This window comes from Phalaenopsis equestris, unplaced genomic scaffold (genome assembly GCF_001263595.1).
Source record: "Phalaenopsis equestris unplaced genomic scaffold, ASM126359v1 Scaffold000964, whole genome shotgun sequence".
Taxonomy (NCBI): Eukaryota; Viridiplantae; Streptophyta; class Magnoliopsida; order Asparagales; family Orchidaceae; genus Phalaenopsis; species Phalaenopsis equestris.
Window position 1 is genome coordinate 339,644 of NW_018165403.1, and position 15,072 is coordinate 354,715.

Genomic DNA, 15,072 nt, shown 5'->3' on the forward strand with positions numbered 1-15,072 from the left:
CTAACATGCTTTTCAACTTTAGTTTTCCCATTTTAATATTTTTTTGTGTTTACTTAAGCTATTTTATTTTGAGTTTGGGTAATGTTTCTCATTTTTGATTCAATCAATTTCCTACTTTTCTTTCAATTGCATCAATGAATTATTCAATATTCAATAAAATTTATATTTTTCTTTCTATTTGCATGCAAATTTTTCTTAAAGAATACAAAATAAATTTATTTTATTTCATAATACCCTACATTATCAAGATATATCGTCTTTTGAACCCGAGGTGTAACAATAAAAATGTCATATATAAGTACATAAGAATTGTTCTCCATGTAAATCCACTTGTATATATTTTATTTCAAAAAAGAGTTTAAAATACTAGGACTATTTTAAAATAATTTTCATTTTTACTTCTCTCATAAAAAATATATTTCAAAATATCTTTATTTTAAATTTTAAAATCCACTTACCCGTGACATAATAATTCAGAATACAATTTATCACTATACACATATTACCTTGTAAACTCACCTTTCTCAAAAAACTCAATAAATAAAATAAATAAATATATATATATTTTAAATATTTTGAATATTTTTTAAAATAATTAACATTAGAGCCGCAACCTTTCATCATCAACCACTATCCATTAGATATTACATATAATTTAATCTGAATCAAACCAAAAAATAAAATAAATAAGAAATAAAATTTGATCAATGGGAGCAATACGCTAAAAATCAATCATTTTTGTACACCGTTGAGCCCTATAAAAAAAATACCCATCCAAATTATCGGCTCCTTTTATATGCACCAAAAAAAAAATAAATAAGAAGGGCCGCTCCAAAGTTTCATATAAATCATATTCTAACAGCTAAATCTCATGATTCAAATGTACAAACAGCCCTACAACATTACATTATTGAGCACAATTCAACCCCCTTTCAATTGCTACCAATATGTTTGAAACTAAATTACAGCCGAGCTGCTGAAACCAATAAATGAAAGAGCAAAAAAACGTTACAAGTGAAAAAAAACAAGCAAAAATAACTTATCTTATTTACAAAATCGTTTCGAAAGCCGTCCCTTCTCTTTCTCCAGAACTCCATCGAGTGAAATAAACAATAATCTGTGATCTGCATCAACTATCAAGTTAAGAAAAAGCGAGAAGGAAAAACATAATGATAGCAGCAAGAAATAATAATAATAATAGATGCATACCACATTATTACAGGGGAATTTTGGCTGCAAAAATGAGTAACAATGCCAATTTGCAGATAATTATATAATAATAACTTCATGGTTTTCGGCTTAAGAAAGATCAAATGATCCTTGTCCTTCATATATGGCATATAAGAGTTTCTTGTACATAATTTCCTGCAAAAAGACGAGTTGTCATAGCAGCGAGGGTGGGAGGATTTTAGAAGGGAAGATTTATATACATACCGCTCAATTCTTATGTGTTTACATATCTAACACGTAAAATTCAATGTTTACATACATAACACCTCACCTATGCATTAGAAGGTGTATTAAAAATATTAAAATAACAGTATTTTTTATGTGATACGAAAGATTTGGGTTGTATACATGTAAAAAATAAACTTTAGGTGTTAGAAATGTAAATACATGGCAATTGGGTGGTATGTATGTAAATGCCCCTTTTAGAAAATAGAGAAAAATGCTTGGAGTAGAAACCTTGGTGGAGTAGGGAGGGAGCTTGAGAAAATTTGCGCAAGTCATGACACTTGGCAAGTCATCATCAGCAGATTCAGATATTACGGATCCATTGGATGCAGTATTTGTTGTGGTTGAAGAATGCTACCAATAAGTGGAATTATAAATAAATTTAAACACAAATACAAGTTAGTGCGTCAGCAAATGAGTAAAGAATAAGAAGGGAAAAGACAAGCAACTCATGTGTAACAGTGCATATAATCAAGTAATTTGATTTCATTGGAAAATCTAAACTAAATATTATAATAAATGTGTGGTTTACAGTGTTCTATCATGTAAAGCTTCAAAATAGTCCTTTGACTACTTACATGGGGGTCATTTTAGTTCCAATCTATAAAAGTGTCAAATTAGTCTATGTACACTTTTATTATGGGTTTAAATAGTCCTCCTATAAGAGTCTAGGGATTAAACTGACACTTTTATAGAGTCTGGGGCGGTATCATTTTGACACTATTTTTGTGTTTTACCATACAATTTATTTATTTATTTTTAATAAAGCATCATGGCAGACACATTTCATACAAATTGCTTGTACAAAATGATTCAGAAATTCGTTTTTTATGTGAAAAATTAATAAAGAACGGGTGAATGGAAATACCTTCCTCACTATCGTCAGTTTGGGGTTTAAAGCAGCTAAGCCACCGGGTGGAAGCCTGGGAGCACCAGTCACAAATTGGCAAAAAGCATACTGCTGCTCTGGAGAGAACTCAGCCATAATCTCAAGCAACTAAAGCAAAAGATCAACAGAACATGAGCAGCTATTAAATTAAAAAATTATTAAAAAGAAAAAACACAAAGGAATGGAAGGAAGTTAATAGGTACACACATTGATAATTGCAGGACTTTTTGCAGTGTATCCATGATCAAATTTGATATGATCAGCCAGTGTTTCAGACTATAGCATGCAAAAACACAATTTCAAAAATTTTGCGGGGTTAAAATGAAAAGATTTAAAAAACGTTGAAAAATGGCTGAAAAGGGTAACTTACCTCCCACAATTCTCTGCGGCCACAAATGAGATAATCCAATTCATGTGGAGAGAATATTTGTAGATGAGAAATGTCAAAGACCTGAATGAATTGTCAGGATAGGTTATAAGAGCAAATATTTCACATTGGCATTTTAAGTATGCATGCATAAAAAGTAACAGAAGAAGTGACAAACTGGTGCAGAAAAATAAAATAAAGATGTAAATGTAATTTTTTTTTTCTGAAAGATTTACGTACAAACCACTTAATTGTTATGTATTTACATATCTAACACCTAACCTTTAATTTTTCCATATGTACCCCACCTTACATATACATGAATGTGTATTTCACTTTTTAAAAGTTAAAATGATGGTAAATTTTATATGATATGAAAATTTTGGGTGTTATAAATGTAGAAAACAAAGTTCAGTTATGAGATATGCAAATATATAGAAATTGGGTGGTATGTATGTAAATGCCCCCTTTTTTTTGTTGAGGATTTATTTATTGTCGGCGAGATTAAAACCAAGAACTTGGTAATAATTTTATAAGTTGGCATGGAGCTTCAGTGTCACGGGATTTTTCGGTTTTGACCAGTCCAGGAGAGTCGATCGACGCTTCCTCTTTGTGGATTTCCCTCCTATTTAGAGCGAGGCCCACTCCTCTTACCCTAAGACCATATATTTGTTAGTTATGCGTGTTTAGGTCAGTTTTTCATGTATTTCTATTTAGGATAGCTGTCAGCTTCCGGTGTTTTCCTGTTAAGGAGATATCTGAAGATAAGAAGGTGCTACGACTGTAACTCGTCCGAAGCAGTGACTTTCTCCAAGGGTTCATGTGGTGCTCTAGCTATAGTTCAATCCTGCGGGGATATTTATCTACCAAATTCCTCCACAAACTTTCCAGCCACCCCCTCGCTGTCGTAGTCCCCAGACATACCTTCCATTTGCTGTCACACATTCCTCCACCCTCCCCCTTTGCCGTCCCGTAGGACACTGTCCCAACCCTCCACTTTGCTGTCCCTCACTGTCCCAGCCCTCCACTTCACTGCCAATGCAATTTCATCCCCTCCTTTTGATGTCCCAATAACCCAAAACCCATTTCAACCTCATACCATTAGTCCCCAACCACCTAGCCGATCTCCATCATCCCATGGGTCGAGCTCTAGAGTGCATTTATGTCATGTTTGTTGTTAGTCCAATCATAGGGATTTTAGCATTCACTCATATTCAACCACACCTCCACACAACAATCCTCCCACTGCTGATTTTTCAATCCAACCACCTAAACTTTTTGTTTTCCACCCTACATAATCCATATACACCCTTTTCCACATAACCAAACCCAAACCCTAACCTTAATCATGCCACTGAGAATAAAATAGTAGAAAGCCGATCAAGAGTTTACCAAGGAAAAGATACAAAAAAATCCCCCAAGTGTTACAATGGCTTAATGAAATTGAGGAAAGAAAACCATCCAGACACGTCACCTGTAGCTACAATGGTGACTTGGTAGATTGAAGGAATTGAGTGAATCTCTTGCACAATATAGATATCAGGGATGAAGAACCTCTACCCCAATAACTTGAGATATCTGAGAAACCAAAATTTTGAAGTAAATGTGGGTTTGTCATATTTCGATAGACACAGATCCGGATCACTTCATTTAGTGGCTCTGAATTTTGGAATGTGCCTTTGTATAGGGACATCCCACCGGAAGGAATGTTGAAATTAGTCTCCAACAGCTTTAGGAAGAGTGCATCTCAATGGTGAGCGAACTTAAAGATTCTTCGACATCGAGAAGGGAAGACTAAAATTACTAATAGGTTCAAGATGAAATGGAAGTTGCAACGTTAGTTTCTACCAGCAAACTAAAGACTGATTGTTTGGGCCCCAACTCAAAAGTAGAGAGACTACATCACCAAGAGCCATCATATCTTAAAGGCAGGGTTCAACCCCAGAATCTTGAAGTAAGAGTACATCCAGGGAAAATCCAAGTCGCCCCGCCTGAGGGGAAATTGATTTAGAATAGAGATCATGTGAAGCGAACTAGTATTTTAAAATCTATCATAGCCAGAAAGTGTTTTAAGTGCCACGGATTTGGGCAAATTCAGATTGCATAATCAGAGAAAAATTTCTTTCACATATCAAGGAGCAATTGAAGAAATGAACATTGACACAGTAGTCACGGAAGTGAGCAAGGGCAAGAAAGAGGAGTAATAACTAACAACCAACGAAGGAGACACCATCAATTCCAGTTGAACCAATGAGAAATATTTTAGCTAAATTGGTAATAACTATTCTAGAAGGTTCATGCAGCGCATGAGATTTGGGTACCACGAACAACATTTTTTCAAGTATTCAAAGGAGCATAAGAAAATATTGACATTGGATATCCGAAAAGGCCATGAGTTTGAGCTGATACTAGACACAGTGCAATTTCAGATAAGACGATTCAAAATTTTCAAATCTATAGCCTACCTCTTTAAGTGTCTCTACTGAGGGAAGTTCAACATGTCAAAGATGAGAAAATTTTGAGCTACTTCTGGAAGACAATAAGGATCCATTTGACAATTAAAATCGGTTCAACAGTGTACCTCTAGACAGAGGATCAGCAGGATGGATGAACCGCAATGTTGAAGACGACCTCACGATCTTTTTTTTACAGTGGCTCTTTCCCAAGATGTCTCTCCTGAGTGGTTAACGTCAATGGGGGTCAGACTACCAGAGATGTTCCAAAGTGGACCTGTCCTGACAACCCAGTTTATCAAATACATTCAGTTGAGTATGAGTGGGAGAAGCAGATTATAGATTTACTTGAATGGGATTTGGCTTGTTAGAACCTTTGGCTCGTGAGAACCTACATCATTATACAGCTTTTGCTCAAATTGTGTCGAGATAAAATGAATATTTATTCTATCAGGATGTGCTTTGGAGTGTCCACACCTAGAGAACTGACTTGAAAAAAGATTATGATAATTTTGATACCTTCGACGAGGCCGACCGAACCACTTTAGAGAGACAGAAGCTTTGACATATGAGGTTGAAGCTCCCACAACCTCAAGAGACTAACATGGAGCTCCCCGCAAGTTCAGCAAGACCCCTATAAAGTGTTTCTATCCTAGCTAAAGCCCCACGTGAAGCTGTCCCGCAGGGAGCCATCCACTATCCCTGCTACACTGCCACAGAACTTTTCAGCTCCGAATGGTCAAAGGGCAGGTCGACACTTCCTCTTTATGGATTCCCTTCCTATTTGGAGCGAAGCCACTCCTCTTTACCCTAGGACTCTATATTTGATATTTTTGTATGTTTAGGTCAATTTTTTCATGTACTTCTGTTCATGACAGCTGTCGACTTCCGGTGTTTCTCTATTAGGGTTGTATTCGAAGGCGAGAGGATGCTTCGACTGTAACTCGATTCTACGGGTATATTTATCCTTAACCAACTCCTCAACCTTTTAAGTCATCCCCCTTACTGCCGCATTCCCCGAACAACCCTCCCATTTGTTGTCCCGTAGTCCTCCACCCTCCATCTTCACTGCTCCTTTTGCTCAGCCCTCCACTTCATTGTCCCTTGCTGTCCTAGTCGTCGGCCGCTACTATCTCAAAGCTTCTGCTTCGCTGTCGATGCAACTCCATCCCCTCATTTTGTTGTCCCAACAACTCACAGCCTATTTCAACCTCCTACCACCACTTCTCGACCGCCTAGCTGATCTCCACCACCTCACGGATCGAGGCCTAGCATGTGTTTGTCGTGTTTGTTGTAATTTCCCTTTCGAACATGTTTGTTTGTGACCGCCTATTTGCTTTTAGCAAAAACACTTTTCCGATTGTGGTTTGGGTTTAACTCTGGTATCAGAAGCACTTAACAACCAAAAAAGCCAGGCTATCAAAAGAATGTACAATTCAAAGAGTTAAAATTCAAACATTAGTCTTTTCAAAAATTGGGTTAACCCTTATACCAATTTTAACACCCTTAAACCATATGCATTTGAGAAGAAATACTAATGAATGAATGGCTTAAAAAAATTTTTCTTGTAAAACTTTGTGAAAAGTGCTCATCAAACTATTTCAATCTTGGCTGATTTCCATTTGGTTAACCCTTTCAATACCTTAGGATATTGTAATGTAACTTTTCTTGCATATCTCACATCTTGTATATTTAAGAGATCAACTGAAATGTTTAGTAGCTAATTTCCCTCATTCATCACCAAAATTTAAGAGACTTTTATATCGCTTTTATTTTAAACCTTTATATTTGTGCCAAACAAAACATAGTGGAGCTTTATAAAGCTCGATTTGTTCAGGTGCATCTATGAGATCAAGCAGTGGGTGACCTTGCTCTTAAATCAATATTGTATAAATAGTTCAATAAATCAATTTTAGTGATCAATTGAAATATTTAGTAGCTAATTTCCCTTATTCATCACCAAGATATAAGAGACTTTTATATCAAAGCTTTTATTATAAACCTTTATATTTGTGCCAAACAAAACTTAGTGGAGCGTTATAAAGCTTGATTTGTTCAGGTGCATTTGTGAGATCAAATAGTGGGTGCTCTTGCTCTTAAATCATATTGTATAAAAATTTCAATACTCCATAGGACTTCATAAATTCTAACTAAATTGTTTCCTCGTTTCAATACTTCAAATAACCTTATCCCCAACATATTTGGTAGTGTTAGTTCGATAAATACACATTTCCAAAAAATGGGTTATCTTGATCCATGGGCTATAAAATGTCTTCATTGACCTAAAAAAAAAAGAAACAGAAATGTGTGTTTGATGATGACACCTTCAATGAAGAACAATTTATTTTATTCTCAGGAAGAAATAATATGTCCAAATGTTAAAGATATTTTCTAGAGATAATAAAGGAATAATCCACAAAAAACACTGTAGATGAGGAAAAGGAACATGGTTGAAAAATTGCTATGTTTGTCATTTGTTAGCTCACAAATAACATAGCTCAAATTTTCAGTATTGATTTCCTTACATAGTAAAGAAACATTATTTTAAGAATAATAAATTATGGGTAACCAAGGCAGGTGTCAAAGCCAAGTCTTTTTTTATTGAATTTAAGGGGACTTGAAAGAAGAGATAATACTGAAGTCGTAAGACACATTCTTGATCAATTGATTTCTCAAGGTAATAGAAACCAAATCCTTCTTTAACAAGTTAATTGTAATCTTTATGCCCGTTCTTGAAACACACAATTTAAAGGATAAAACACAACGTTAGACTTAGAATCTTTAGTTTGATTCTGAATGGATATGAAGTTGGTAAATAAGTTAGGTGCATATACAACATTTTCAATTTTAAAGGATTTGTTTATGAGAAAATCTCTTTGATTGACAATTATTATCAAAGATCCATGAGAGATGATGTTGTTTTTCTTGTTGCTAGGACAAGAAGTGTGTAAAAAAAATATATGCCAAGAGACGTCATATGATTTGCAACACTTGAATCAATAATCAAAGAGTTAAAAATTGAAAGACACAAATTCTAGAAATCAGATAAAGAATTTGGCAAATTTGTGAAGTACCCCAAATTTCACATCCCAAAATTCAATCGAATTATTTTTATAAGGTTCTACATGTCAAATCGAACAATTCGTTACAAAGAATTGTATGTAATTATGTTTGGATTGAGGAATATAAAATCTGAAAGTTATAAGTTTAATTAAAAAAATTAATTTATCTTCATTATTTTCCTAATCCCTCCCTAAATCCCACCTCTTTACTGTTTACAGCCGATTCCCCACTTTCATGGGCATGCAGCAGTGGGATGAGATCAAACAATTGAGGTTTCACGATAGCCCTGCTTGAACCACTATAGTAGCCTGGACTGGAAGACCCGCAGGGAAGCCGCAGCTCACGATTCTGAGTTCCGAAGATATTTTGATGTGTATGGATCCCTCTTTCATGCTAATTGAGACGTTCATTTCCTTCCTCACACTTCTGTTTTGATATTGTCTTGATTTCATGCACTTTTACTTATGATAGTGGTCAGAGGCGCCAAACTTGTGTAGGAAGTGCCGTAAGTGTCAGAAGTGTCAATAGTCGTTTGCGAGCATCCGTAAGGGTTTTAACATAAAATCAGCAAAGGGGAAGGGAAGATTGAGATGTTTGGATGATTTGGGGAGAAAAATAGGCATATCAGAAGGGCGGACTTATGCCGAGAGTCTGTTTGAGGTATGTTTTAGGCGAATAAGTTATGTTTTTGGTTGAATCACAAAACGAGCGAGGATTTCAAGAATTCCTACGATGTCTACAATTTTAAGGTTGTTTACACGATGTGGCGAGCTCGAGACGAGCGTGTAAGAACTCGTGGTAGGGCTGCTCTGTCAAGTCAGATTAAATAATCTTGTGCTAATTAATCAAAATAATTTTATATAGGTTTTCATATGATTTCTCGTTTGACACGAATGCATTTAAAATTTCCTGCATATTGTGTAAGAATACCTGCACTGAGTGTATGAATGCAAGCTGATTTTTCTTACGAAACATGTGATATTATTACGTCATGATACATATGAATATGCTTACAAAACTAATTATCTGCAGATATTTATTTGCTATCACTCATGCATGTAATGCATGAAATGCCTATGAATGTTTATTATAAGTATTATGCTTTAAGAAATGTCACAAGAAATGTTATGGGTAGACTATTATATAAATGTTCGCAAGTACAATATACACTGATGTGGTATAACTCCTGGTGTTCAAATGATGATGAAACTCTTGGAAACCGTAGTGATCAGATAGTGAGAAAGTGTTGTTGGTATCAAAGAGACTATTGATTATTGTTATGTTGATGGGACCAGCCTCTATCGATAGTTTCCATGGCCTTTGGGACAAGGTGACAACCTATGATATGAAAGGACATGAAAATAGTTGAGGCCTATACATTAAGTAGAGTCATTAGTGTCGGTCAACTTTTTGATAGATTTGAAAATATGGTATAAGAAAAATAATTTTTGAAATTTAATTTAATATAATAGATATATAGTTTGGGTTTTGAAAGTAGTATGTTTTAATTTTTGAAAAATGAGACCAAATGGATCTAATTTGTCCAATAGTTTGCATAATTGTGCCCGATACCGCGAATACTACACCCAAAGATAAGTGTAGATCTCGGCATTGTTTGATGGTAAGACTCGATTAAATAAACTATAGAATCTATGAGATTCGGTTTGGCCTGCGAACCTTTTATGTATGACCGACAAAATCCCCTATTTAATACAAAAATTAAATAAGATTTATTTTACCTGGGTTCCAAGTTCCCTATAGAGGCAAGCCCCTATAGTTAATTACATCCCAAGTGACGGGAGTCACTTGAGAAAACTCTCGATAATGATTCTAGTCTTCAAGAATTCAAGGTTCAGGTTTTCAAGGTAGGACGTGGAAAAAACAAGTGAAAGTGTCTCAAGTGAGAACAATTCTTTCAGGAGTCCAAAGGAAGTAAAGGGTAAGGGATGTCATAGATTCCGTGGAGAATCCTCAGTGACCTCCTAAACTATCCTACTGTGTGGTTGCATTTTAGAGATGATATTAATTAAGTGTTTGTTAATTAAGTGTTTGATCCTAGTGTTTGATCCTACCAATTTTATTATTTGGGACTTACATATGCATAACACTCGATTATGCAAATAGCCTGCAGAAATAAGAGCGTTTACGTCGTGTCACACGACAACCTCATAACCTAAGGCGGGTTACGACTTACGCTGCACAACATGGCTGTATAGCGGCCTAAAAAGGGAGTGTGAGGATTTATGTCGCGCTAGGCGAGTTACCTCGAAGCCCTATGGGTTGTCATTATACTAGGAAGGGATAATGCTGAAAAAGATCCTCTTGCTGCTCGGTCTGAATTCCTCGCCGTGCTGCCCACAAAGTTGGCTCCAAGTTCCTGTCGTCGCGACGACTTCAAGGTTTAAGTGTTTGGGATTGGTGATTTGTGCTTTTTAGTTTTGGTGTAAATGTTTGGTTTTGTTTCGATTTTGATTTCAATTCTAGTTTTGCATGCAGAGTAGTCGAATTGCAGTTAAATAAAATATACTTAAAGTACTTGAAAGGATACTTAAAAGGTAAAATGCAGTAAAGTAAAATGTTGTAGATAAACTGTAAAAGCGTACCTGGGCATCTGCTATTGTTGTGTGATCATAGTATGATTTGCAGCATATTTAAACAAACTTGTAGGAAAAATAAATAAGACAAGAAAATTCAACATGAAAGTCATAAAAACGAGTAGTAGAAATCACGAGCAAAAGAAACCTGTAACCACATATGACAGCTCAGGACTAGGTATAAGACATTGGTAAAAGTGGGGGCTCAAAGCTGGACTATGTGCTTCCCGACCTTGAGTAAGAGTTGCTAACTCGACAATCTACAGGAGGTAGTTCTTAACCTCAATCCAAATAACTAACCTTTATAAATTTTCATAGAAAAATTATTTGATTTTCATGCAAAAGCTATTGTTTAAGTCTTTTTTATGCAGAAATCTTTTTAACATGCAAAATGGATTTTTATTTTATTTTTGTAAAAATTTTGTAAAGTCGTACAGTCCACGGGCTAGTCACTCTAATCGTGCTAGAACTACTGACAACCTAAGAGTGTCGGGGCAACGATCCCACCAAGAATCGACAAATAGTATCATTAGTTCTTCCATCTCCCTTATTGAAGATCTTTGAGGTAGGAGATACTATTCTAATAATCTAACCTCGTATCCCTCATTTAAGCACCCATGAGCAATATCGTCATCGCCCTCGCCACCTAGACCCTAGACTTATCCTAGTCCGATGATCCATATGTGACTTTAAGAAATTTTCCCAATTGCCAGGAGGATTTGAGTGTAATATTCAAACTCAAATCCCGATGCATTGGGTTTCATTATAGGTTAAGTCATTATGAGAATTTCACTGTTGATTTAATTAGAGAAACATGAACTACGTCTCAGTGCATCCTGGTGTCTAGTGTCTTGATCAGTTTGTGAATCAGGGTCAAGTGCCAAGTTTCATTATTTATTCATAAATTAGGTGAATGAACGCTCACCTAAGGTGTGTTCTTAAAATCTCGAAAGTTTATGCTGAGAATTAGGTGGATGGACTCTCACCTAAGGTGTGCTCCTAAAATCTAGAAATCTAGGAAGCCTATGATCTAGGAAGCCTATGCTGAAAATTAGGTGGATAGACTCTCACCTAGGGTGTGCCCCTAAAATCTAGAAGTCTATGCTGAGAATTAAGTGGATGGACTCTCACTTAGGGTGTGCTCCTAATATCTAGGGAGACCATGCTGAGGATTAAATGGATGGACTCTCACCTAGGGTGTGTTCCTAAAATCTAGGAAGACCATGCTAGCTAGGAAGCCCATGCTGAGGATAAGGTGGATGGACTCTCACCTAGGGTGTGTACTTAACCTCCAGGAAACCTACACTTTAACTTATGCTTAAGGTGATTTAAGATTTTCTATATCTTTCAATTAATTAAATCATCAATCATCAACTTTATGACTTAACCATTTAAAAATAAACAAAATAAAAGAAGAAGGCCGATCCACTTCCAAAACTAGCAAAGCTGAAAAATGGGAAAAAAACAATAAGTAAATCGACCTAAAAGCGTTGAAATGATAATCAAATGAAATTCAAAACAGTGAATAAAATTCTCCAAATCCGGCCCCAAAATAATAAATAGAGTTATCAAACTCAACCCCAAAACCGTAGGCAAAACTCTCAAAATCAGCTCCAAAATAGTGCCAAAATGGTGCCCAAACAGTATTAAAACTATGTCAAAATTGACCCACGCGATGCCCCCAACAACATAACCACGTTCCAAATAATACCAAATAACTCTCACAATACCCCAAAAGCTCTCACAGTGCATACAACAATTAACAGTTTTATTATCCTCACAGCGCTTGCAACAGTTTTATTATCACCGAACAACATTTATATAGGCCCAAACGACGACTACAGCACCCAAGCAATTTCTAATAACAGTTTCTAAGCTCCGACAACATTTATAACAGCTAACAGCTCCCCCAAACAGCCATCTATAAGAATGGACAGCACCCAAACCACTACGTACAACAGCTAACGACTATCTTCAGCAGTTAAATAACTACCTAAAACAGTCCAAATCTCTATTTCAACATCCAAACATTAATTTCAGACTCTCTATAACACTCCAAACATTAACTCCAGCAATTGTAAGTTAACTACAGCATTTATATGACCCCAAACAGCAACAACAACACCCAAACAACTTCTATATGAATTCGAACATCAACATGAATTCGAACATCAACGAACATCAACTTCATGGGTCTAAGCAACAACTACAGCACCCAAACAACCATCCTAAGCTTCCTACAGGTTTAAACAACAATTCTAAACATCTGAGCAGCACCAGACGACCATCCTAAGCTCCTAATCAGCGCCAAACCGGCACCTAAAGTGGTTCTAATACAACACGTAAAACAACTCCAAACGACATATGTTAAGCCAACAAATCGGCGGAAGTGTAGGGCGAAGATCAGTAAAAACGACAAGCTAGAATGACATCTCGATCATTTTTCAAGATAACAATAATATCGATTCACTGACCAAGAAAAGTTAAATGAAGATTTGCGCTCATACCCCACAATTCGTATGTATTAACATTTCCAACACTTAAAACTTTATAAATTTATAGGAACCAATTCATCCTTATCACATAAAAACCTATCAACTTAATTTTTAAACAGTGAAACACACTTTTTTCATGCATAGGTTTAAAATACCAAAGTGCATTTCATGTAAATATTAAATTTCAAGTGTGAGATATGTAAATACATAATGTTAGTGTGCTAGGTATATAAATGTCCCCCAAAGAAAGATATAAAGCATAAAAATGAGCTAGAGAAGTGTTAAATCAGTCATTGAGTCAAGTCCATCTCAACATTGGTTGATAAAAAAAATTAAACAGAACCTTAGCTTTGCTGCAGCTTTAAATTTAAATATATTTAGCTTTGATACAAGGTTAAGATTGAATACATTTAACTTGTACTTTAACTTGTATCCAGAGTTTGGATTTAAACAGAATTTAAGTTGTACTTAAATACATGTTTAAAGCTAAATGTATTTAAATATAAAACTTCACACTGTCAAAGCTAAATGGAATTCTATCTATATTTAAATACTAATTATGTTTAGCTATTTAAATTTAAATAGAACTTTGGCTTTGACCAAACAGATTCATCATTTTTTCCATCAAAATTTGCATCCAAACTACATAGAGAGGATAGTTAAATCTTGTACGCAGTTATTGAAGAATAATGGTAGATTTACATGCATAGCACACAAAAACTTATATACATTTACATATCTAATATTCAGACTTTAATTTTGACATACTTATTTCTTTACCTTTTTTTTTATATAGAAAAAGAAGTATTTTAACTGTAAAAGATAGGTAAATATATTATCCTATTGCAACAAATTTTGTGTGAAAGTTTCAGGTGTTAGACATGTAAACACACATGAATTGAGTGGACATGTACACAAATCTTCCTATATGGATTGTATTGTATAAATAAGATGAGCAAACATGGGAATAAAACAAGACGTCGTTGCCCGATTATTGCAATTGCTGAGGTTTTGTGCTCCAAACGTTTCGACAGCTCCAAGAAATCGTGTTCCCCTGCTACCTCCGATTTGGGTAGGAGTCGAGGAAGAGAGGAGACGTGATACGCGGCTTCGGTGCGGGAGACGGGATCGGGCAAGGAACAGGTTTCTTCGACGCAGAAGGATCGCTGGAAGGAAGTCCTGTCGAGCGAGGGAGATGAGCAGGAACAAGCGGGGATTTCGTTCGCTGCCGAGGAAGGAGACGAGCGGGAGCAGAGGATCTCGTTCGCTGCCGAGGAAGGAGACGAGCGAGAGCGGAGGATTTCGTTCGAATCAAAGGCCGCCAGCCGAGGTTCTCGTGAGCGAGAAAGAAATAGGTCTGCTGGAGAAAGAGACGTTACAGGACAACATTGGCGGGGAAATTAATGATTTCCTTTCGTACAAACGATTTAATTAGAAAATAATAACATTCAAATATTTTCAATCAATACGAGTCTTAAATAACCCGCCTGAATTTTGAAATTTAAAATTCAAAATCTGTGAGCTGGTGCCTAGCCCGAGTCGAACCTGGGTTGAGCCTGGACCCGCGTCCCGCCAAAAGAATGAGCATCGATTTTTGTGCCAATTTTCTCGTGCGGGAAATGTGACAATATGGGTATCTTTTCCTACTAAAATTGGTGTTTCGGGCGCGTCGGTGTGGTCCTTTTCGCCATTCGGGGTCATCCGGACGAGTTTGCCGACGAGCGAGTCGATTTAAGTCAAATACGTGTGGGGTGAA

General features: G+C 36.0%; 1 protein-coding gene across 1 annotated transcript in view; it reads right to left on the reverse strand.

Moving 5' to 3' along the window:
• Positions 1 to 927: 927 nt before the first annotated feature.
• Positions 928 to 15,072, reverse strand: part of LOC110032535 (E3 ubiquitin-protein ligase UPL3-like) — a 73,449-nt gene continuing 59,304 nt past the window's right edge. The window contains exons 13-18 of the mRNA XM_020736196.1: positions 2,715 to 2,795; positions 2,552 to 2,620; positions 2,324 to 2,452; positions 1,687 to 1,809; positions 1,210 to 1,365; positions 928 to 1,124 (exon numbers count right to left, since the gene is read on the reverse strand). Of these exons, the coding sequence (XP_020591855.1) occupies positions 1,300 to 1,365; positions 1,687 to 1,809; positions 2,324 to 2,452; positions 2,552 to 2,620; positions 2,715 to 2,795 (468 nt within the window). The 3' untranslated portion in view covers positions 928 to 1,124; positions 1,210 to 1,299. The remainder of the gene's footprint in view (positions 1,125 to 1,209; positions 1,366 to 1,686; positions 1,810 to 2,323; positions 2,453 to 2,551; positions 2,621 to 2,714; positions 2,796 to 15,072) is intronic.